This window comes from Gasterosteus aculeatus, chromosome 1 (assembly GCF_964276395.1).
Source record: "Gasterosteus aculeatus chromosome 1, fGasAcu3.hap1.1, whole genome shotgun sequence".
NCBI lineage: Eukaryota > Metazoa > Chordata > Actinopteri > Perciformes > Gasterosteidae > Gasterosteus > Gasterosteus aculeatus.
In genome coordinates, this window is record NC_135688.1 from 11,797,302 (window position 1) to 11,822,380 (window position 25,079).

Sequence of the window (25,079 nt, forward strand, 5' to 3'; positions counted from 1 at the left end):
GTGTCTTTATTTAGGTTTGAAGTACAATATCGTAGTGTAAAATCACTGAATTCCACAGGTTTACTGAGGTAAAAGTACAAGCATTCATCTCAGAATTGTGGTGCCGCAGAGGGAAATAGAACTAAAGTACCTTTAAGTGCCTAAACACAATACTTGAGTAAATGTACTTTCCTCAATTGTTTGGTGGTGAAATGGTTTTCAATCTGAAATGCAGACAATTCACATTTCATACGTATCTGCGTGTACATTTGTTTCCAGTTGTTTTTAGTCAGACTGGCAACAGGAACAAAGCTAAAGGTTTTTTTCCCTGAAACCTCGCCTCTTTGGAACAAGGAGAGGTTCCACCTGTTGTTGTAGAAAAACAATTATTCTGTACTATTAATGAAAAATACCATATTCATTTTGATAATTGATTTAGAATGAAATCCAAAAGCGTGATACGTTTTATGCAGAGATTATAATTTTGAACAAAGAATTTCAGTTAAAACACGGAATTGAATTGAACATGTTTGCAATGCGATAGTTATTGTAATACAACACACCACATTCTCTATTCCATCACATTCCAAGATTGTTTGTAATGTTCTTCTCCTCCTACAGAATACAATACTTATATATATATACTGAAATTATATTTCGTTTAATTCTGTTAATCTTTAACCAAAAAATACAAAAACAACAAACAAATGCTTATTTTATTCCCAGAGGTGAAACACATTTCAAAACCATGTTGCTCTTTATTTCAAAGATGACAAATGTGGAAACTGTAACATAATTAATATTCAGTGGACAGGTTTTTTCCAAATGTACACTTTATTTTAAACAAAAGTACAAAAACAAACATCAGGTATTTACAATACTTGCATGGCAATGTTCACTTTCTTTGGTCATTCTTCCAATTTGATGGTTTTACAAACAGCAGCTTGGAGGTGTGAGACTATCACATGCTGTGAATCCAGTGTTCAACCTGACGCTGAGCCAACTACGGAGGACTCGCAACTTAATTACACCTTAGTAATGTCTGCAAGCATTTTATCGACTGTTTCAATCCAAGCTATGAATTACATGGACATTATTGAATTTGCCTACCTGGACATTTTTTACAATATAAATAGCAAAAAGAAAATTAAATTCACATACTTCACAATAACATCCCAGTCTTGATACATTTTCAAATTGAGTAAACGCTCTTAAAAACGACCAAATTTGTGAAATGTACAGCCGCGCGTATTCCATCGTATTCTACACAAATCTGACACGAAAGCAGGAACTATAATGCACATCACAAACTGAAGCAACTACAGGTTGGTATTTAAAAGAAGGCAAATTTATCGTGACGGCTACTTTAAGATAAACACCTGGTCCTCTCTGCGTGCTCCGTCCCAAAAATGCTACACAATAAACAATCATACACTAATGTGGAACAAATAGAGAATTCACTTACAGCCATGAAACTTTCTTTCACTACAACAGGCTAAATGAGTTATTATGCGTGAAAACAAAATGTAAAACAATCTGTACAGCCAACAGCATGAGTACCCTAAACTTTTGCTCAATAATCTACATGCCTGTCTTACACAGTGGTTATGTGTCGAATGTACAGTACATTTGAAAAAAATAAATGGGAAAAATAAACTGAGTTTCTTCTTTTTTTTTAATCTTGATTACTTAGCAAAGAGGTACACACGATCAAAGAACAAAAAAAAAATCAAAAATCATGTAATGCCAAAGAACTCGCTCACTTCCTGCAGTGTAAATCATATCACCATCTGCAACTAATGTCGAGTTTAACCCCCATAACCCGTAAACCTTTCAGGAATTTCCTCTCTAGTTCAACATTATTTTACGGCTGAGGAGACAAACTGGAAGAAATGCTCCGATAAACACATTTAGCACACGGATGTTGAAGGCAGAGGCGGTTCGACTGTGGCGACGTGAAGCTAAAAAGCGGTGGCGGTGATGTCCCTTCGGAGGGCCGAACGGTCAGACTAATGCAGGCCTACACATCCTTACGGCAAAGGCAACTGGTCTAGTAGCAATTCTACTTGCATCAACTAGCAAAATGAAAAAAAAAAAGATCTGCGTTATCTCAGTTTCCCAAATTCCATTCCAGTCCTAATAGTGGACAAGTTTACACGTGTATCAGTAGTGCAGACAAGTTATGTATTCCGCATTCAGTATGCATTCCGTCTTTCTTTCTTTTTTTTCTTCTTTTTCTTGGAATGGAGTGATGGTTTGAAGCGTTGAGGGGGGGGGTATTTGGATATGCTTTTTTGTCAAATCTTCCCTGAAACCAAATCCAAAGCGTCTTCGTCCCAATGTACACTTGTTTTTTTGTGTAAAAGTTTCACGTTCCAACTGGAAAGACAAGGAATTAAGTCAGATTTGTTTTTAAAAGAGAATAACCCTTTCCATCTTTAATTCTAAGTAATTCGATGGAAATGTTTTGTACCTTTCACATTTCCAGGAGACGTTCACTTTTCTTTACACCTCAGCTTTTTGGCTGTTCTCTTCCACTTTCTCCTCCAGTTTTTTCTCCTCCTCAGAGGACCCGTCCTCCTTTTCGCCGGTCTTCCAGCTTCCTTGCCTGTTTAGAATAAAACATTATTTCCCAAAATGCTCTACAGTACAACAAAGAACAAACTATTTATGGGAGGAGGTTATGTGGACTACACGTGTGCTACGTAATATCTAATATACAGTGTTCTTTTGCACTGGTTCGGAACGTGGTGGTGAGTACTCAAAGTAGGTAGGTATAATGGGAAACTAATACCTGTATAGTTTTCCTTTAACAGAAATATCTGTCTATGGAGTTGCATATTGTTTAGTTACCAAAAAACAACCGAAACTATGTGTGACAATATTTTAACCATGTACCAAGATGACATAATAAAGCACATCCAAAAATGAGCATAATAATACAACAGCATTATGATTTGTATGATCTTCTTACTTGGATTTCTTCATGTAGACTAAGTAGGCAAGGGCAATAACCGAAGCGGCAACAAGGAGACCGACCACAACGCCAACCACCAACTTGGTTTGGTCGTTATCGTCTGATTGGTCTGCAAGACAAAGCAGAAACATGAGATCCGAGGGCCACATACTGGTATAAAACTCCAGCGCGACTGCATACTAATACAGGGAAGCAAAAAAGTCATTGTGTGCAATAAGTGCATTGATGAATGGACACACCCACATGGTTATGACTCATCGAGTTAAATGTTAATGACAGCTATTCAGTGATTCATTTCATCAGCCAATGGGATTACGGACAATGTTGACATTTTGTCAGGATGCTGGAAACTCCTCCTAGTGCTTCACGTGTATGTTTTATTACACGGTCCAAAGGTTGTTTTTTCCTGTTGAAGGGTTTAGGTCTGATGGTAACGGTAAATATTGAATTGAAGGCCCTTCCTTCAGTGAGGCACATTTGATACCCTCCCACTACCCGCTCTTACAAGCAAGAAGACCGCTACAACTTACCTTGTTTATCCATTCTCACCTCCTCATTTACTGAAATCAGATATAAAATAAAATTAACTTCCAACAAAAAAGAAAAAACTCAAGCGTGATGTCCAAAAAAAGATACCACTTTAACTCTATTCTATTTTTGCATGCGAGAAGTTCAACAGAGGGAACAGATTAAATCCAGCATCCCAACATACACACCACTGAGTGAAAGGAGGGAAGAGAGATGAAATGACGTCTCAAACACGCTGCAATGAGTAAGGAGGGGAGAGCAACGAATGATAGCGACTAAAGTGTCTAAAAGGCGCTGAGAGCATGCGATGATGACAGTGGACAGCTGCAAAGTGTTGGAAGTTAAATCCTAAAAAGGATTAAAAAAAACAAACACTTATTGTACAAAACGGGTCTTTTTAACTGCTCATTTGTACTTCTTTTCAAATGTTTCCAATTATCTTTCCCTAGCATGGATTAAGGTAAACTGATTGGTAGCGTATGTATCATCAAAGTTTGTTTTGACCCCAAATTTGTTTTATCTCTTTAAAAATGAATAATTTTTTAGCAACCACCTGCTAAATTGGGGTAAATTTAATCCAGAGATTTTAGTGTCACGTGGAGTCAACATGCAGACGGAAAGAGTTGAGTGAAAAGAGCAGTAAAACCTCTACCAAGGAAAAGTAGGTTAGTCTTCAGGAAGAAAACCAAGCGGAGAGAGACGAGAGGACCGTTTTACCACTTTGTACTTACGGGATGACACATTTATAGTCCTACTGTCCACGCCAAACTCATTGGACACCGTACACGAGACAGTAAGATTTGCGGTAGGCACAACTGTGATCTTGTGCGTTATCTTCCCGTTGACAAAGGGACTCTCATCGAGCTGAACAACAGGAGAAGAAAAGCACAAATATTAGTACTCGCATGCTTTATGCTTTCTGCTCCAGCGCCACATGTAAGAAGTGTATGTTCTGTACCACTAGGGGGCGACGTTGGATTGATAAAAGCCTTTCTATAACAAAGCTGCAGCATGTGCCTCTGGGACATAAGCCTCCTAAGTCCCAAAGGAAAACCCCAGACACAAAGACGAACTGCCAACACCCTTTTTTATGTCCTCTACATTTTGTAAATACCCATCACTGAGGCTGTATTCCAGCCTTACATTATAATCTCTTTGAATAGGCTGCAAAGGATGGGATCAGAGGATTGAAAATAAACTTTGACTGTAATTTGTGTCGTCTCTAAAATTCATTATCCTAAAGTGTAAAAGAGCTTTGCTCCTTTGCAGTGGATTAATTATCACCCAAGTTTGGGTTTGGAGGTAAGAACACATCTGAAAGCCATGGCTTTCCAACCATGGAGTGGTTCTGCTTTCAGTGTGCACCAAAGGTACAGCACAGAAACAAAAGAGAGAAAAAAGGTCCGTTTAAACAAAGGAAAATCGGCTTCATGACAGTCTGTGTTTGAGCCTCAGAGAAAATGAGGAAATGTACTCTCTCGAAACACTGAGCACAAACGCCTAGAAATGTTTGGACTAGATAAGTGTGGTAGCTGGGAAAGCACTAACAGTGCAAACGGATCGGCACGTAACAGACAGTATTCACTCAGTGGACAAAAGCAAAGCGTGAACTGACTCGGGAGCAAGACACTGGCAAACCTTTTAGCTCCCTCACAATGGACGCACGCTTAGACGGATTGGTTTGTTTGGAGGGCAAAAAACGACCTTTCGAGCATCTCAGTGGTTTGTAAAGCATTAACTGCTGCACATGGAAATCACCTACAATGCGTCTCAGATGCTTTATTGATAACGTTTAGATGCTGTTGACAAAAGATCTCATCGTAGAAGCTGCACTGAAGGACAAACCAGTTACCTTCTCAACAAGCAGTATTAAGCAGTGAAGGGAAACGTTGAAAGCATTCTGGATGACAACTGAGTTTGGTGTGAATCTCGGTTGGTCAGGAGGAGCCGAGGAAGCACACACGGGAAACTCTGTCTCCATAATCTATTTTTTGAGAAATGGGTTTTTCATGGTTCAATGAGTTGTCTATTTTCTCAGCTTCAGTTATTGAAATCATGCGAAGGCCAATTTATAATATTTTCCAGTTTTTGTGATACAGAATTCATTACAGTTCAAAAGCTATAATCCTTGAGATTTCAATGTAAACATGAGATTTTTTGATGATATTTATTGTCAGGAATTCATTTCTAGCAAAAGCCCTACATTGTATTAATATTCATTGATAAACTCTATATAGCTGTTCTCATAGCTGGTGGTAGAATCAGCCATTTCCACGCTTGTTGAAAACACAAATAAGTCACAGGAAACATGTGATCAATATTTACTGTTAGAAAATTACTCAAAATGAACCTAGTAAGTTAAGTTGGCTGTGCTGTAAACAGAAACACTAGTTCAATACACACTCAAGAAGTGTTTACATCAAATGTACAGTTACCATGGTGACTGCAACTGAAATCTAAGGGGTTACCGTTTCAAAACTGGGTTTGTAAGCAACAAACCAACCTGTTTTTAGGAATGAATAAATGTATGAATGGGGAACCTTGTTAATTATTTTTTGGAGAGGAGGGGCACATCTAACATTGACTTGCAGTGTCCCCCCATTCACAGCGGCCCAATTCTAACTGGCCAAAATAGCACATGGCATTCTGTTCCTTTAGCATCAGTACAGGTACATTAGACAATTCACACTCAGCCGTTAGGAAATCTTATTCGGGAAACTGTATTGGGAAACTAAAATCTGCACAGTGGCTGTCGGATAATTTCGACCACAACAACAGGAGTGTGCATACCGAGGTGCCGTTGATGCTCCAGGAAACAGCCGGCTTTGGAGATCCTTCAACCTCACAGATCAGGACTTTGTGTCTCCCGTCTTCACCGCGCTTTTTGATCAGCCGTTTGATAACTGGAACACCTGCAACAGGACGAAACTCTTCTGATGCATCTGAATGAGTGCATGCGTGGAGCTAACAGTGGCATTTCTTGCATTTGTGCACACGAACCGACGGAAGACAGTACAAGAATATTGAAAGAATCAATTTTTAATTTGATTTGCCAAATAACATCTGAGCTTCCCCTTACCTTCGACAGTCAGCTCGATGAAAGCTTTCTGGCTGAGCCCCCCCATCTTCACCTCACACTCATAGCGCCCAGAGTCAGTGTAAGTCAGCTCGGCAAAGTTGGGCTCTTCATCCAATACAACATTGTCCTGAATGAAATTAAAATGGATACCGACACAGTCAATAACCACTAGGCACCTTTCTTCGTTCAGGCTCAGTCGTGTAAACGATTGCTCTTACCTTCTTCCAAGAGACCGCCGAGATTCCAGAGGCGTCAATCTGGAGCGATAGATCCAAGGCGTCACCGGCGTTCTTGACGATGTTTCCAGAGGGGCTTAAATCGATGTCTAGGTCTAACAAGGGAGGAGAAGATGGTGAAGAGATTGTTCTGACAAGGGTCGAAACATCTCTGTTGTTAACCCTGCACTTGGCTCGGTGCCCTGCAGATGCAGCTTGTTAGAGGCCGAGCGGTTGACACAACATCTTTCTTTGTAAAGCACAGTAAGACAGGCAGGCTGGCTGGGAGGGACATTAGCCGGCTCTTTTCATTAGCAAATAGGAAATTAGCTTTCATAGTAATAGAAAAAGACTACAGGTGGTAAAGGAAATTCCACCGGCTTCTGAACCAATACGCCGTGTCTTGGTCACTTACAGTTGACGGTGATTTCCTTTGATGCTTCCATTGACGGGTCGTCGATAAGAGAGCATTTGTACTCCCCACTCGTGTTACGCGTGACATTCTTGATGGTGTAAGAATTTGCATTTTCAACTTTCACCAACGCCCCCTACAAAAACACACAATCAAACAACGGTGGGTGATCAGCTGTCAAGGTGTTCCTGAAGAAAAACAACACAATGCACGTAATAGGCACGAATAGAAGCCACTTCTGAGTGTCTCAAAGAGACATTGGTGAGCGCGTGTACCTTCAGGTAGAAGTTAAAGGCAGTAGGAGGCGGGTTGCCGTCTGCCACACACTTCAAAGTCACGTTGTCGCCTTCTACCAGAGGGTCCTGAGCGGTAACCTGAAGCACGATGTTCTCTGTGGAGTCTGTTCAGAAGGACGGACAGCGAGAGAGCGGATGAGTTTGGGGAGGGGAGGGGGGGGCGGAGCGCGCATTAAGTAAAGCGCGTGTCCCCAACGGCCAAACCGCAGAGACCGGCTTTGTCAGCACGCTACAGAGAGCGCTCAGTATTCGCTGTGACCAGCTTAAAAGCGCAGCCGACGAGACGGTTGAATGGTCGTCATATTCTAAAGGCATCAGACCAAAGAATCCTTTCAAAGCCGCATGCGTTTGCTTCATCTGAGAGAAACTCTTTTACATTTCTCGTAGGAAAGTGTTCCGGCGATGATACGTTTTACTTTAAAGGCCAGGTTATGCGGATAACTTATGTAATGCTGCCTTCAGTATGAATCCCCCTACGGAGCTACAGAAATCCACACTTCAATTTTTAACTGCCCCCATTAAACGTCGCTGTCACCGTTGTCTTTCTTGGGTGGAGGCAAAGGAAATATATTAAAACACTCTTAATATAGTCTATAAAATACACAGGCAGTTTAGCTTCAATGGCTACAGCTGCTGCTGATGTGATCAGACACTTAAAACCTTACTTAAATAGTCATGCTAGTGTTACTTTAGACTGTATTTGTAAATGAACATCATATTATGATACCTTTGCCAAAAACAGAGAAAGATATGATTAGAGTAAATAGAAACATTAACACACTTAAATAATGGAGGATATGAACTGAAAACAGTGTTTCAACATAAAATGTTGTCTTTAATATGTGAAAAAGAGAGGAAAAGCATGTATAGCAATTCTTAAACAGATGAACCTGGTATGAAATGATGGAGAAAGCCCTGCTGCAGGAAGACTGGAATAAAGCCAGACAGAAACTACCTGCTTTAAGTATTTTCTTTAAAAAATATAGGAAATGTTTGTAGAACTCCAGCCTGCATCTGGATTCTGGGAAAAATACCCAAGCCAATAAGCAATGTTTGTTGTTTTGATAATCTATGAGGACATACCAAAGAAACTGTGGAAAATATGATTAAATACGCACATTCACTTTCTTGCAGAGAGGATCCATGCCTTTCTCATATGGCTTGGTTACATATATATATATATATATATATATATATATATATATATATATATATATGTGTATGTATGAATATTGCAGGAGACGGTCAGTGTAGCTCTGTATAAAGGCTGTAAACAGGGAGAAGTATCCAACCTGGCTCTGTGCAATCATAAACAATCCTTTTACCAGCACTTCTAAAAGCTAACATGTATCCTGTTTCCTTCATTTATATTTCATATGGACCTTGCTGGTGTGGTGGAAATGTATTAGTTGTTTCCCTGTTTTCCCTCGTACCCTGAGCCAAACGAACCAGCTGCTGGCTGCGCCTTCGTGTTTACAGCGCTGCCGTGTGATTGGTATCAATCCTCTCATCCAACTCTGGCCAAGAAAGTAGCCAAAATGTTTAACTAATCCTTTCGAGAAATCCTGGAAAATGCGTGGACTCACAGGTGATGGTGAAGGTTGCTGGAGGGGAGAACAGCTCTGAGCCCACGGTGGGCTTAGTGCTGCAGGTGAACTCGGCGCCGGTGTCTTCCTTCTGCGCCGAGTACTCCAGTGTGGAAGTGGTCGTTGAGAGGCCAGTAGCGGGGTTCACCAGCACCGAGGCTTTGATGGATATCCCTGGACGGGCAACAAACAACTTTAAAAAGGGTGTCGTGACCCAAAGCCGGCATTCGCGCACTCAGCGAGTGCGGCGCAATTAATCACTGAAGGATAATTTACTGTTCCAGTCGGAGAGAATAAATACATCTGTGTGTGTAACATTTAAAAATGTCAGCACGACAAAAGGGCTGTTTTGTTGGCATTTATAATCATCCAAGAGGAGGAAGAATACGCACCTTTCCCATCAGCCTCCAGGGGTGAGTTGTTCTTGAGCCATGTTATATTTGCAGCTGGGTTAGAGTCTTTTGCAACGCATGTCCCAAGCTGTTGAACAATAACCCAAAAAACATTTCATGAATTTAGAATAAGCCTGCATCTTTTTAAATGACCAAACATCTGTGCAAATTGGCTTTTTCGGAGTCTTTCCGACCATGAAATGCCCTAAGCACTTCTTAAGCCCCTCAGATCCCGTGGGTATTTTAATTGCAGTGGAGGAGATTCTGCTCCTTTAGTAATTCATGAGCATCACTTCAAAGAACTCATTACTGTAGTAACATGGTCTCTGCTATGCCTCTAGTTACCTCAGCTCAAGTGAGGGATTTCCCTTGATGGTTCACCGTGTAAAATAATGTAGGCATAAGCAATGTTTATATTTAAAAACCCACCTTTGTAAGTTTGCCGATCTCTAGTTCCTCGGCTCTGTCCGAAATCTCAAGGCCCGCCGCCGTCTCTGCGATGCATTAGAAGAGGAACGGACAGGGTGTCAGTGTGCACGCTGCATGTCAGCCATCATGGCAATTTACCTGAAGTGACAAAAGACACAAGCCGGCCTGTACTCACTGTAGATCACCACGTGAACCGGATATTCTGTGATGTCGGCGCCGGCCACCACCATGCAGGTGAAGGTGCGCTGGTCGCTCAGCTTGGCCGCAGACAGCAGCAGGCTGGAGTTTTCAGCCAAGCGAATGCGATCCTTGTATTCATCAGTGGCGCTGATTGAGACGTTCTGATTCTTCTGCTTGACCAGCAGGTCTCCCGGAGTCCCCTCTCCTTTGTCCTGGAGGGCAGAGCAGAGACAGTTGTTAAACATACGGCATTGACTTCCCGTCTTCCAGCACGCCGTCTTCTGCTCCGCTCTGTTCATTCAGTGTCGTGTGGAGCGGACAGATGCGCGGCCTAATGCACCCGGCACTCAGACGGGGCGTGGCTCAGACATGATAAGTGGGTGTCAGACAGGGACGACCATTCTGAATTTATTGACCGTCACTATGACTTACATATTTCCATTTAGTCATTATGATGTCCTCTGATTTTATGGCTCCATTGTTGCAGGGGATCTCAAATGTTTCTCCATACAGGCCGATAACCGTCTCCAAACTGCTGGCTGCAAAAGAGAAATGAAGGGAAACAGTTTTTAATGACTTTTTTTTCCGAAGCGCACATCTGGTCGTCTCTCTAACGCAGCGTGACATTTTGCGAGGGAAAATTTAAATCCGGAATGCTGTTGTCCCCCTCTTTCTATACGTATTAGAATGAAATGCATCAACGCCACTTAGTGTTTGCCTTTGCACCGAGAACAACAGTTTCTATGGAGTTCTGCAAATTTTGCAGCCCCGCCCTCCCCCCCTGCCCTAAATTTCTTTAAAAACATCACCATGGAGACAAAGTGCTTGAGAAAGGGGGATGGGGGGAGGGTGGCAGCAGTCGAGTCTCAATGGGCCCGCGATGAGGGGTTAGAGCCAGAGGGCTCTAGGGAAGGAGAGGCTGCCATGGCCTGACTAAAAATGAGGTGCTGCACGTTTTTTGGGGGGGTATTTAGATCCACATTTCAGACCTCTCTGGGTTGAGGCCGAGTTGTCTGCATGATAAGGCGCCATGTGGAAGAAAATATGACAGCTAAAATTCAAAACAGCTCATCGGCTGTTCAGTAAAGTGTAAAAGAACAAAGCAGTGGGCAAACACATTCCATCCTTTATTCTACAGGAGGAGTGCAAAACTAGGTGTCCATTCAACCCTGAAATTGTGTGATGATATTCACACGCTACAAAACTGTTGCAAACTGTGTCAAACTGCAATGTCATCCGGTCTAAGTTTCCCTGTGAGCTCCGCCGACATTTAAAGGTTTCCTTAGAGTGGTGCAAAGAGGGGGGCGGCAAATTAATTTGCTACTCGCTTAATATTCATTCAAAGCCTGTTTCAATTAAAGTAAGTACTTTTACTACGGAGTAATAACTGGGAAAAAATAGTCTGCTTCCAACAACTTTTGCTTTTTTTCCCACAAGTTAAACCCATCAGACGTGTTGTTGTTATTACAATGCATTGTCTCGGTTAAGACACACAACAATATCGGATATTTAGCCTCAACTAAACACGGTGCCGTCCTCCGGACACGGGCCCACACACGTGTCACTCATCTTCATGAGGCGTCCGCCCTGAAACAACATAGAGTCTGACGTTGGACTAACCAGAGTCCGGAAAGCATGTCAAGAAAGCCAGTACAACAAGCAGATGACAAACAACAGACAATTTAATAAAGTGATTTTCTACAGAGCATTTCCCGTTTTGCCGTTAGCACTAATGCAATTTCTCTACCGGCTGTTTCCTGCCAGTTTTGTCAGTAATGCGACTGCCGTGTCCTGTGGCTGGGCAGAAGGAATGGCCACATATCCCAGATGAGAAGTTTTGATGCCACTCGAGTGTCTGTTCAATTTTAAAAACTAAGCTTAGCTTAGCTTAAAGACTGGAAAGCAGAAAAAAACGTTCGCCGGGTTCTGTGCAAAGGGACAAAACGCACCTGTGGCCGATTCAAGGGTAGAATGGCACAAAACAACAGGCAGAGTAGATACAAGCAAACCAAAGGAGTGAACTGAATAACTATTTTTAGTGTTTGTCAATTAACTATGACATTCCTTTAGAGCTGAATTTATGGACACAAAACATTATGAATTACCATTACAGAGAGAGGAAAACAACATACTCGGAAGACAGCAACGGGTTCAAACACGCATGAGATAAAGATATAATTACAGGTTTCTAAAACTCTGTAAACATCAAAGCAACACATTGAAAAAAACCTATTAAACACTGATCCTGCGGCGCGTCAGCCACACGGATACAATTCCTGCATTTAAATAAAGCTCAGCGACATTTAATGGTGACGGCGAGGGATGAAAATAAACCTCACCACATTCCAACTGCTGACAGTTTTACCAGGAATTCTTCACCAAACACAGGAATGAGCGCTGCCGACACTTAAATCTCCTGCATTGATTCATCTTATTATTCGTAATTTGCCACAAATTCAACCAGTTCCTTTGGCACCAGTAAGTGAATTCAAAAGAATTACGAGCTTCTTTAGAATCAAGTCAAGCATTTAACCCCAATACGGGAATTACCAAACTTAAAACACATTTTCTGCATTCCCATATTCATGACAATGCAATGGCAGTTCGTATCTTAATCATTTGATGAAATCTATGTAATTACCTGCGGACAGCTAATAGTCTGCATATTTGTGCCTGTATTTCACAGTGTTTTTGACATCAAGATATTGGCAACGAGGTTGTAAAACCAGGCCCATCCACCTGAACTAATGCAGATTACTGGTGCAAACATAAGATGCTAATGAAGGCGTCCACCACTCCCCTGCTTTGTCTTTCTAATGTAAACCTAATGAAACTGACTCTCATGCGTGAATGTCTTTCAGCTACAAAATGCAGGACTCTGGTCGAGGCATAAAAGATTGCACACACTAGCGTGGAAAATGGAGACATAGTGAATCTATTAGGAGGTTGAGTTAATGAGCTATCTGTGCAGGACAAGGACACATGTTTTACACATTTGTCAAATCCAATAATATCCTGCTGCATCAATTTGGAGGTACTTTACTGTGCCAAAAATAATTAAGTCAGTATACATGATGTGTCCCAGCTGGGTATGTCGGTGCCACAATATCCTGATTGTCCAGGAACCATCTAAACTGTTAGAAAGTAGTTGACATCTGAGTGTTTTAGCAGCATTGAGCCTCGAACCTTTCACATGCTGAATCGTACAATTGTTAAATCACAAGAGTAGGGGTTACATTGCAAGCCCTGCAGGGTTGTGAAGGTTATCGCACTTCCTGTATAATAGACTTCTTACATTTCAAATTCAAATAGGCAGTTTTGAATATTCAAATAAAGCTGTGTTCAGCCTCTGCAAACTTTTTGATTCTGTGAAGGAAAAGGCTTTATCTGCGCAGAAGTCATTGTAACAAAACGTGAATAAATCGCACATGTTGAGTTATAAAAGACAAAGCTGCTGCTGCTGCTTACTGAGATAAGTTAATCCTTCAGCACAAAAGTAGGTGAACAGTGTGTCTGTACATTGACAAACACACGCACGCAACGCACACTATGCACACCAATAAAATCTGATTCGGATGGGGGAGCAATGATACAGTCTAACCTTTAGATTTAGCATTGAGGTGGTGAGAATCTTTGCCAAAAACTGGACTTGCACATTTTATAATGTAAAGCATTGTGATGCATAATATAAAACCTAATTTGACTTTTCATAGACAAGTACATTGCCATTCATTCTAATTGTTTTGTAGAGAGACGATGAACATACAATTAGAAAACTCCAATAACAGAACAATGCTTTTTTGAGACTTGGTTGGCATATTGCTGTGAAAGACGATTAACGCCTATCACAGAAAAAGCTCATGAAAAAACACTGTTTTCTTTTTGGAGGGGTTGTGGGGGGGGTTCTGAGACTCCAAACTGAAGGAATGTTCTGAGACATGCAACTAATGAAAAAAACAAGCTTAGGAATGTTGAGTATGTTTATTACGATGAAGACTGTATTTCTCCAAACAGGAAATTGTTCAAGTGCAAACAATTTATTCTACCTTAAGACCTCTGAACCCAGAACAGCAATGTTTGATTTGAATTCCTCTATACTTTATAAGGCAGAGTTCTGATTATGGAGAGGAAGGATAGCGAATACTTAAATGCTGGTGAATCAGGTAGCAGGCGAGTGGCAGAGACAGGAGGCAGCACCACGGGAGACACTTTCATGTTCCTGATTAAGGTGCCTCTATCCCGGAGAAGACAGGTGACGACAGCTCAGATATAAGCTCGCCAGGGAAATCAGCTACCATCCCACACTAGTCTCTATATCCCTGTTTTGCTACCTCACAGACTCCCTCTTGTGTGTGTGTGTGTGTGTGTGTTTGAGTGTGTGCACGTCATTCAGCTACAACATCCGAAAGAAAACGTATTAAGTGCTGAAAATGAGGATTGTGCAGTGAATAGAGATCCCACGGCACATGTCCACAAAGGACTTGGTGGCAAATAGCCTCGCTTCACAAGCAGTTCGGCAGCAGGCAGAACCGCTTCTACTAGATCAATAATACTTGGGGAAAGGAGAGATTCTTATAGTGGAAGGTGCTTGCCTAAGGACCGAGAAATCAAAGAAAAGGTAACCCTCCGCGTTATTCTTCTTCTTTCGCTTAAATAATTTAACCAGTGCTAAAACAAGGAGGGATCAGTGAATTATTTGGCCAAAATATTTCATTGTTTCCTGTAAAGAAAACAGAAGGACTGCTGTCGCCTGGAATGATCTTGTAAATTATGTCACTGATGGATAACTGACCGCACACATAAAGTTTCTCTTCATGGTCCAAGCTGAACCATGGAGGCACCATTCCAAATGTCAGCAATGTGTGCGCTATAATTTAGCCTTTTCTGACTGCTGTAATTGCCTGTTTTTATGGCCTAAAACAAAAAGGTGAGCTGCTGGTTGAACAAAATACCCTAACGCCCACAGCTGAGTGACTTTATTTTGGAAGCACGTAATGAGGATGGAAGCAAAACAGATTTGTACTGTATGTTCTGTGTGCTGCGGCAGGAGGAGGGACTTGGTAGTGTTTCCCCGACACATTAGACCTGCCTCGCTTTTATGGGTTTTAAGCCATTCCAGCAGCACGGCTCTTGTGACGACAGGATTTCAGTAAATTGGTTGTTTGAAAAGTGGCCTCTGCGACTTCTGTCGGATAGGCACATAATTGCAAAGTCCCGCTTCCTACATGATGAATGCCGAAAGACTTTTGACGATCCCGTTACTTTTCCTCCATCGACAGGCTTGACGCCGTGGTACGACCTAAAGGCTCCGGTTGTTCTGTTCCCACATCGAATCCTACAGGCACATGCGCCGATTTAGTCAGTCGTCCTTGAAATTGCTGCCGATTTAACAATGCAACAAACATCTGCTCTTTATTTTCTTAATAACCCGTTTTGCACAAAATACCAGAAACTTTTCACTTTCCTTATTTTACGCAAATCGTCAAAAACCCAAAGGAATTCAGTTTACTATCAGTTTATTAGAGCTCCACATTTGAGAAAAGCCACCAATGAATAGTTGTTATTTCTGCTTGATAAATGACTGCTTTAATAATTCAATAATTGTTAAAAAGGCAGTTGTTGTTGATGAAGCTGCCTGAACACAGAAACCATTAGTTTGTGGAAGTCGTTTTAGAAACAAATGCCTCATTGTGTGAAATGAGTCTGTGACATTGAGATTTTGAGCCATTTTACAAGCCTCGTCTTTTGCTACACCATCTGTTACAGGGCACCGAAAGCTGTCCAACACCCTAGAGATGTCTCTCTGCACCGCTTTGACCTCTAGAAGGGGGTAAAGGTCAGAGAGAATAGATCTGAAAAGAAGGTCCCTTCATGGACACAGAAGTTTCATTTTCTGCCTTTTTACCCACAGGCCCCATGTGCAGTCCAGATGAACCTTTCCTTTTTTTGTCTGTGTTTTCCATCTGTGATCAAGTTCCTGCAGATTCTTGTCCAGAAGTATCATAAGAAACATTGTTGCGTGTAACGTATTCATCGGTTTTATGGCATGAAACAAGTGTGTGATATTTTCTAACATTAATAAGACGATGCAGCCATGCAATGAGAACTGTTGGAATGGGGAATTAGTCTAGATAATGACCATTAAAATGAATCTGGGGAGGTGTCTTTAAATGTTTTGCTTCGTCTAATCATCAGACCGAGACCAAATATTTCGAGATGACGAGCAGGAAATATTGAGAATTTATGGAATATTTGCATGAAAATCTCTAGCATTAATCAATAAATCTACTATCTTGTTTTGTGTCAAAAACAGGCCAACCTGAGAAAAGAAAAAACAACTCACATTTCACTGTTTACTGTGAGCGAAGCTTTGTTTGTCACCTCAGGGCAAAGCAAGCCGGTCTGCTGTTTTGGAGAATGGAAAGCAAATGGAGTATGATGTAGTACACACCAAATTATTAGTCTGAGTATATCAAGCATAATGGATCCACTCTTTCACCCTCAGCAGGATTGACACATTGTTAGGGCAATGTGCTCTGAAAACTTACGACTCATGTTATTTTCATGTTATTTGGGAAAATAAGTCAAAAACTGTAAAGTGTTTTCAGGTGTTCCTTTCTTTATACAAAATGTAAGCGCCGCAGAGGACAAACGTTTACCGAAATAGCCCTCATCAGTGAGCGTTTTCGACTTACAATACACCGGAGCAATGAATAGCTTAGCATTCTTTACGCTTTCCAGAGACATAAAATGTGGTTTCCAGTGCGGCTCGTCTAGCAGGCCACATTGATGGCTCTCTTCCCCTCAGGCGAAAGACAACAATGTTCATTTGCTGCATCGTGTGTGGTCAACAAACACCTACGGACGGCAGCAGGCGGGAACAGTCGTAATGCATTGCTTGAAGTCCCACCTGTCGGGTTCCCATTGTTCCCCCGAAACAAAAGAAATGCTGGCTTCATTTCCTCTGGTTTCAGGCTAGTCTTGCGGCGGGCCCTCAGCACCTGTGCAGACCTGCCGCCGAGGGGTCGGGTTGCAGCACCCGCTTCTCGTCGAGGATCGAGACAAAGAAGGAGAGAAGGGCTCAAAGCAGAGGAACAGATTTATTTTGCCTCTAAGTGCTTCGAGTCACTTGTGTAACCGTTGGTTGCTTCTCTAAAGAAACGCCATGTTGTTGCGGGTAAATCTTTCATGCCATAAATCCTTGATGTTGAATGCAGCCGCAAAACATATTTCTTGGTCTGGTGGGGTTTTAAATGATGACAACACTTTCTGCCATGGTTAATTGAACTTTGGATTTGATTGGTTTGCTGGTGTGCACTGGGTGAGGCTTAACTCTAACCCCTAACCCTCTGTGCACCAATCCCAATTCAGCAATGTTTGAATCCGAATGTGCAGACAGAGGCAGGTGAGCTGTTGTTGACTGTTACATCTTTTCTTTTTGCAGGATTGCATAGCAGGAGTTAATTTCTGAGAGGGACTTCAGTGCAGAGTACATCATGACTTGTTTGCTTCCACCGCTTCGATTTCCTGCAATTCCCGGAATCCCTGCTGACAATCCCCAGACAACATGTGGATTATTTGTACGGGTTATTTGTGTGTAGGTGAAGACTATAATAGAGGTGGAATAATAAACCCAGAGGGAGCAATGAGTCCTGTTCTGCAGATGAATACACAGGATGTCTTGTGACAGGATTGCATTGTGGTCCATTAAGGACCCCCGAGTAATTTATCACTTTATTGTCCCGCTTTGGTTTAGCTAATGGGGAAAAGAATGTGGGACTGGTATCAAAAATGGATGTTTCCTGTTGATGTATTAGATCGTAAAAGTTCTCCATTTCCTTGAGGTTTCAGTTAAAAAACATCTCCTGGTGACACGTTGTCTGTGTTTGACTCGTTTTTCAATGAGTAAAACAATACAGTGGCGAGCTACACAATGCAGCTTAGACCGCCAGGTAGACGGCGCTGCCCTACTAGCTCTCCCGTTGGGGATATGCTCCAGTAAGTGCCACAACACGGCAAAGATGTGTGCAACTGAATTCCTGCACTTTATAGACTAACCAACTAACATTGAATGGCCTTCAAGCCTCGTAGCTGGTTAAGAGACACAATGTAAGGATTTGCTGAATAAAGGGAAGAATCTGCCAAATATTCAAGGACCTTTTGCATTCTCCCTCAGATTAGCAAGTGAGTCTAATAAGATATTCAAAAAAGGGAACTATTGTCAACAGTATTTAATAAATGATATTCAACTTCTTTTACAAACTATTTTACTCTTAAGATGCAAACAGCAGAATCAAAGAAGACGATTGGGCTTTAATTTGGCCTAAATTGTTCTGTGAAATCTAATATATGTGATATAATAAGTCTTTAATTAATGTTACCATAAGGCTTAAGAACGTATGCCTATACAAATAGGAGAGAGTATCACATTCATATATAGTGTATCTGTAGATAAGTATCTAATACCTTGTGTGTGCCTCTGCACATTCTTGCCGGTTGTTACATTTTGCTCGGAGCGTGACAGATGGTAAAGATAAAAGCACATTATAAGAAGGGTGATTATCACTCTAAATTACTTGCCATAAGGTTTCCTAGAAATTGATCTTCTGGCACGATCATTAGTCTTTGAAATGTTCTCCTCCTTACACTCGACCACACAAGCCTGCGTAAAATCCTCTTTAAAAAATGCCATAAATTGCGTAAGCATATGAGCTGCACAAGTGCGAGCGCTGCTCTTAAGACAGCAGCCGGCTGCCGGAGTGATCGGGTGCTAAGTGCACTCAGAAATCACGTCCATTATACCATGAATTATGTATTTGAAGGGTGCGGGCCGGGGGACCGGAGGGTAGGAGTGCTTGTGAGGTGTCTGCGGGTAGACTTGGGGCAGATCAGAGGAGTCCCGACTGTAAGCGTCCGCCAACAACTCCCATTAGTGGCGTGCCATTAAAGGCGATATTAGTCCATTAACTAGGCAGAGCCGCACCGCTTACTACTTATCCATTAACCCGTCCTAATGCAACCCACCGCCTTATATTTGGGGCAATTACTTCATTTCCCCCCCTTCAGGAAAAGCGTACATCAACTCACCGAAGGCTCGAGGCTATGAAAAAACGAGATTGATTTTCAAGTTCCCCGTCAGTCCCTTAGACTATTGGGGAAGCTAATGGATCCCCGCGTCTCCACTGTGCCACGAGGACTGCGTTTCTCAGGCAAGAACATTTGCTGCAGGGAGACAGCAGAATCACGTGTACGCGGTGTCTGTGTTAATACAAACAAATTGTATTGCATTTAATTATCCGACTTTCTTTTATGAAAGGGAACTGACATTCAATACTGTTTTCACTTGAATGCCTAAAGGCGCAAATAAAAGGCATCTATCTCATTTTCTTATGAGTTATATTGCTGCTTTTGTGTGAGTTATCAAAGCTGGGGCTTATTAACTTTCAATCCAGTCAATAAAGACGAGCGGTTCAAAAACAGTCATTCATTCTTAATTGCCGAGTCATCTAAACGCGATGACTTTCTCATATGCCAAAGAGGCTTCGAACTTTATTATTCTAGAGGATCCCACAAGCGTTATTAAATCTGTCCTGCTCATGCCTAATGATGAGCTCCATCCAAACTCAAAAAACTCACAGAGGCTTTGAATCAAAAGTATATTTTGCGGTTACTTAAAGATTTACTTAAGGACCTAAAAGTTTGCTTCCAAAATAAACTTTTTAAACAATGTTTCGGCAGCCTTGATACTTTACACGTATTTACAAGAAAATAACATCTTCCATTACCTGCAGTTTGGACATGGCGGTGTGGAACTCAGACGTATCCAACTAGACTTACAACATTTTAATTGTATGAAGTTTGGCCTTACAGCCAGTAGATGATCACAAGGTCGATGGTTTCTGAGTGTTTGAACCGGCTTTGAGGCTACGGAGCACACGTGATGGGAGCACGTGCGGTTTTCCAACTTTCAGTAATTGTAATAACAACCACAAAGTCTCCTGTCCTCCAGCAATCACTGGGAAGTATAATCAACCCAATTAAGGCTTAGAAATGCAGTCACACCAATAATGAAATACATGTTTACGCACTAATAAAATAAATGTATGGGTTAAAGAGGTGCAGCAGATGGTGTGATGCTCCAGATGGAGCCCCTAAAAGCGTGGCGGTGCTTTTTGAATTACTGACGACTTTGAACTGATTCTCATAAACTGAAGTCAAGACGTGAATCCCCAAGTTGTTACAACCCTTGCCTTTTTTTGGCAGCCAGGCGCGTTAATAGGCAGCTTTTAAATATTCCTGACACATTCAAAACAACCCGCTCGACATCAAAGGCGCCGTCTTTTCGGCGGGTCTCTTCAGGAGGAATCGGAATCACGCGGCAGGTTTCGGTAGAATGCGTCGACGCGGACCTGCGGGCCTCGCTTACCTAAAGCGACTGAGGCTACGCGAGCAGGACCGACTTCCAGGACGAGCAATTATTGCAAGAGATTACAGATGGACATCGTTTGTAATCAGTTTTATTCATGGCCTGAAGGGACCTCGGCAATAACGTCATACGGAAAAAGCCAGCGGAGAAGAGGCAGGCTGGTGCTGCAAAAATGTACCAATTATAAAATTGATTCATCAACAAAACAGAAATTGCTGATATGTTTGTGTCATTTGTCAAGCAAAACACAATGCTGATTCAAAATTTAAAAGGGTTAAGATTTCTTGCTTTTGTTTTTAGTTTGTTGTCTTTTTAATTCTGTTTTAGACAAAGCAAGACATTTAAAGAATATTTTGACGATATACCTATTGATTAATTGTTACAGTCCTAGCTCATTTCAACCCATCTAAATGGTCTAGAAGATGGTACACTGATTATAAAGTAGAATCATTTTCTGGTCCTTGAAAGAGATGTCTAAAATACATAAATGTTACTGTGAAATAAAAGAGAGACGATAGTTGAAGTACAGAAGGGTTGGTGTTTGAGTAATTACCAATTGCTAATCGTTTTCAGCTCTTGATTGTTCAATTTAGTCCTTTTTAAAAGGTAGAACTGTCAAACACTGTTGGTACTTTTCTCTGTTTTATATCATTGCTAACTAAATAGATTTTGGGTTTTGGACTGTTAGCCAGATTTGCACCTGCCACTCTAAGCTCTGGCAACATGTGACGGGTATTTCCATGCAAATGAAAGTTTGTTGCAGCCAAACCCTCACGCTCATATTTAATATGCAAAAAGACAGACATGTTGAAACGTCCTCAGCACCATCAGACTAAAAGCATCCTTACACCGGTGGAACATTCTGTAGCATTAGATCATTCCCTTGTATTACGATTACCACAGCTAGCAGCTCCCACTATCTAGTCCTACTGCAATAAGCTTTTTGTTCAAGTACTTTCAAGTCTGTCTCCACAGTAAGTGCTCCCTTTCCAGTAACAGCGGCCCCGCCCTGTCCTTGCCCTCATGCCCCCATAAACAGGAAATTCAGGAAAAACAGGGGCGGCACATTAGGCCTGGGGGAGCACTTGTGTTTACTATTCTACTCTCTGTATGACCATAATACAGTTGCAGGTGCCCGAGGATACCAATAAAACCTGCTGCCACAACAAAGCCCTGTTTGCAGTCGTTGGTGGAGGAAGAGTTGGGACGGACCGGCCCGGAGCGCGTCCCTTCTCCGCGCGGGTAAACAAGAACGCATCGACTCATCGATCTTAAAGTGCTTCATTAGACGCCGCGTGTGACACAGACAAATTGTTTCCCAAACACAAAATGCAAGAGTGCTGAAGACGTGGGCAATAGTTGTAGCGTTGTCTCAATGCGATGCGCAGCACCTGCTTTCTCCGTAGCAATTTGCCTTGCAAATGCTGCTGTAAGCAACAGAAACTCTCAACAGGTAGATGCTCTCGCTTGTTCAGCAGATGGCTCGTGTAGCTCTCATCACTTGTAATTGCCGTGGCGGCGCTGCTACATTCACATTAATTTAGCAAAGAGTCTTGTAGAACGTTGTGCGCTTATAATGACAGGCCTGACCTTCTGACCCTGCACCGTGAAACAGAGCAAGCAATTGCCCCCCCCCACCCCATTCCAATGAGCCAAACAGCCTGGTTGCTATTACGAGGGCATGACGGCTTCAAATTGTGTCCCGCTTCGCTTCTGGCTCCTGGGGGGGGGAGAGGGGAGGGGGGAGGTTCCGAAAGCCTCCGCTTGCCGATCAGAGCAGACAGCGATGGGAGGAATACACGGAATGCAGATAACACATACAAAGGATTATGTACCTGCTTGCACACCAAATCTGTGTGGCTTCACGTTTAATACCCGTGGCCCGACGTCCGCTTTGATGGGAGTCCTGTGAAAGGTTGGGGATTAACATGCGCCGTCCAACCACTGAGTCCTTCTATGGCTGCAGGGCCTTCAGATTTACGTGCCGGGATAACCGCTAACGCTATTCAGCTGAAAGGTTTCACCGCCGTGAACCCCAGTGGCGCCACGCCGGGGTTTTATGGACGCTAAAGTTGTCTAGTCTATAAACTATTTATTTACGTAAAATAACTATTTCTCTATCAAAGGTCAACATAAGTGATATCCTACTTTTTATAAAAGACAAATAACAAACCCAATCCTGCGTTTCTTTTTATTTGTGTCCTTTGTTGCTGTGAAATTAGATAACCGGTCTCGGTTTGTGTCATTCCACATATGTCCACGGATCCTTTTAGGCATGATAATTTCATTAGTAGATGCTATTGCATTTTCTACTTCCATTAGGACATGAGGATGAGCCATAAATCAAGTGCTTGTAAGCGTCCACCCCGGCGGCGCACTTCTTCGACCACTCCCACTCTGTGGTACATGCAGAAGAAGAGCAGGAGAAGCCCTGCAGATCGAACTGATGGTGAGCTGCACACACACTTTACACAAAATCTGTCAAGGAGAACCTACAATATGGCCCAGTGTGCTCGGGGGGGGGTGAAGGATCTCCATGGGATCGGTCTGCACAGACTACCTCCCTTCCAGCCAACTGAGTCAACACCATGTTCAGAAAGTTCTCTGGAGCAAAGAGCTTCTCCGACTGTGGGGTCAGACCAAAATGCAGGAGCTCGGGGCAACAACCCCTCTGAAAGTACAGAGGGGGCTTTTTAACCGAACAAAAGCACCACTGATAAATACGGACGTTTGTTGTGATGCTTAAAACATATATAAAGACATAGCGGTAGAAGCTGCCTACCTATTTGGAAGTATGCCATGCAAATGTATTTTCCAGCCACGCCAGCGGCATGGCGCCACAGACTGTTGGTTGTTTGGGCAACCATTGTGCCCAACTGAATATCTCCACAACTATTGTATGGATTGCCATGACATAGAGTAAAAATGTAGCTGTTTTGAATGGCATCTCTATTAAAAACTATTGGATAGATTGTAGGGAAATGTAGTGCACAGCAGAGCTGTGCAGTTGGTGGTTTGATTAAAATATGACAGGAAATGAATTAGTAACCCTTTGATATTTAATTAATCATCACTTTGGCAGCAAGTACAGACATCCAGTCATCCAGTCTCCTCACGATGAATTTTACTTTGTTTGGGGAGCCTCTTCCTTCTCCAGGTCACAATTTAAATTTGTCCAACACTTAAAACGATCAAAAATGTCTGCAAAAATAGTGGTTCTTATCATCCTACTTATCTGCGTGATGTGTTATCTATAGGCAAATGCTAAATGGTCAAACATCAAACATCTTACCTGCTAAACATCAGCGTAATAACACTATTACTGTGAGCATGTTGGTGTGTAGCTCATTAGAACTTCTCAGCAGAAGAGAAATAAGATAATATCAGTACACACTGAGCAAGAGGAGAGAAAACCACATCGAAAAACCTACCTTGTGTTCAGCTGTTAATACGAAGAACATGAATAAACCCAGATGTAATGACCTGAGATAAGAAAATGCAATGAACACAAACCATTACTAAGGACAATATGAAATATAGCCACTCAAGCATGATATCAGAGAGGTTACAATTGTTTTAAACCCAGTGGGAGACATTACTGGGTGGCTGTGATATGCTCTTGGTTTGGTGTGTACCTTCGTGTTGCCTCCATGTGTACATGAGCGCACTGCTGCAATGAGGCCGGCCAACCTGATGATTCAGAATAGAGCCCTGACGCTCACTGAGACAAATTGTCCTCCCCCCCCTCTTTCAATGGAATTAAATCCCTATCATTATATGAGGAAATGATGGGTCATCTCTTCCTGTATTTCCTTAATGTGCGTGAAGGGGGGGGGGGATGAATGGCAGCATAATGGGTCACAGGCCGGCATCTTCATTACTCAAAATGTAACCAAGCAAGGTTAATTCAACAATGTCCTCACTCTCAACGAGACAGCCGCTGTTTATATAACAAGAGCCTTTGGTAGACACGGTGCCTTGCGAGTGTATTAATAAAAAAGCCTGCTTTCTTCTTTTGCAACCACCTTGCCGCAGAGACTCAGTGAAACTAGAGTGTTGCTAGTGGTTTTCCTGTACCAAGAGTGCGAGCCAGATCAAAAGTTGGTGTCTAAAATGCAAGAGTGGGATGTGTGATGCATAGAGATTCTCCCCAGGGACACGAGCCTTCTTGACCTCTGAAGCGTCCCATTTGAAAATTAAGTATTGCATCTAATTAACAGACAAGCATCTCTTCACCTCGCTTGTGAGGTCTGGCAGCGGAACAGCTGAATTCCTAAAAGCAACGAAGAGTGTCTTGTGATAAAACACGTCCACATGTGTCTTCCGAGTGGTTTATCCGTCAATGCATCGCTGGCGGGGTTTTGTCACATGACCTTTTAGCACAAAGCAGCTCCTTCTGATGCTTTTTGCCAATAAGATCATTTCTGCTCACTTACTGATGGATTTCTTGCACGCAGGAAAGTGGCCGTGGGACCAGAGTGGATGTCTTCACGGTCAAGGTCTCGAGAGGGGAAATATGTTTCGTCGCAAGGGGAATGGTGGATTAAAGATTCATGTACAGCTCAGAGCCAAACAGCCCT

The 25,079-nt window shown here is 42.3% G+C and overlaps 1 protein-coding gene across 2 annotated transcripts in view; it reads right to left on the reverse strand.

The window, feature by feature from the left end:
• Positions 1-794: 794 nt before the first annotated feature.
• Positions 795-25,079, reverse strand: part of LOC120822870 (CD166 antigen homolog A) — a 38,566-nt gene continuing 14,281 nt past the window's right edge. For both annotated transcript variants that reach the window (XM_078098458.1, XM_040182825.2), the window contains 15 exons: positions 10,506-10,612; positions 10,069-10,285; positions 9,894-9,958; positions 9,465-9,552; positions 9,073-9,246; positions 7,466-7,590; positions 7,194-7,326; positions 6,782-6,894; positions 6,564-6,690; positions 6,275-6,396; positions 4,216-4,348; positions 3,487-3,516; positions 2,954-3,065; positions 2,453-2,587; positions 795-2,358 (listed from right to left, as the gene is read on the reverse strand). In XM_078098458.1, the coding sequence (XP_077954584.1) occupies positions 2,485-2,587; positions 2,954-3,065; positions 3,487-3,516; positions 4,216-4,348; positions 6,275-6,396; positions 6,564-6,690; positions 6,782-6,894; positions 7,194-7,326; positions 7,466-7,590; positions 9,073-9,246; positions 9,465-9,552; positions 9,894-9,958; positions 10,069-10,285; positions 10,506-10,612 (1,649 nt within the window). In that variant the 3' untranslated portion in view covers positions 795-2,358; positions 2,453-2,484. The remainder of the gene's footprint in view (positions 2,359-2,452; positions 2,588-2,953; positions 3,066-3,486; positions 3,517-4,215; positions 4,349-6,274; positions 6,397-6,563; positions 6,691-6,781; positions 6,895-7,193; positions 7,327-7,465; positions 7,591-9,072; positions 9,247-9,464; positions 9,553-9,893; positions 9,959-10,068; positions 10,286-10,505; positions 10,613-25,079) is intronic.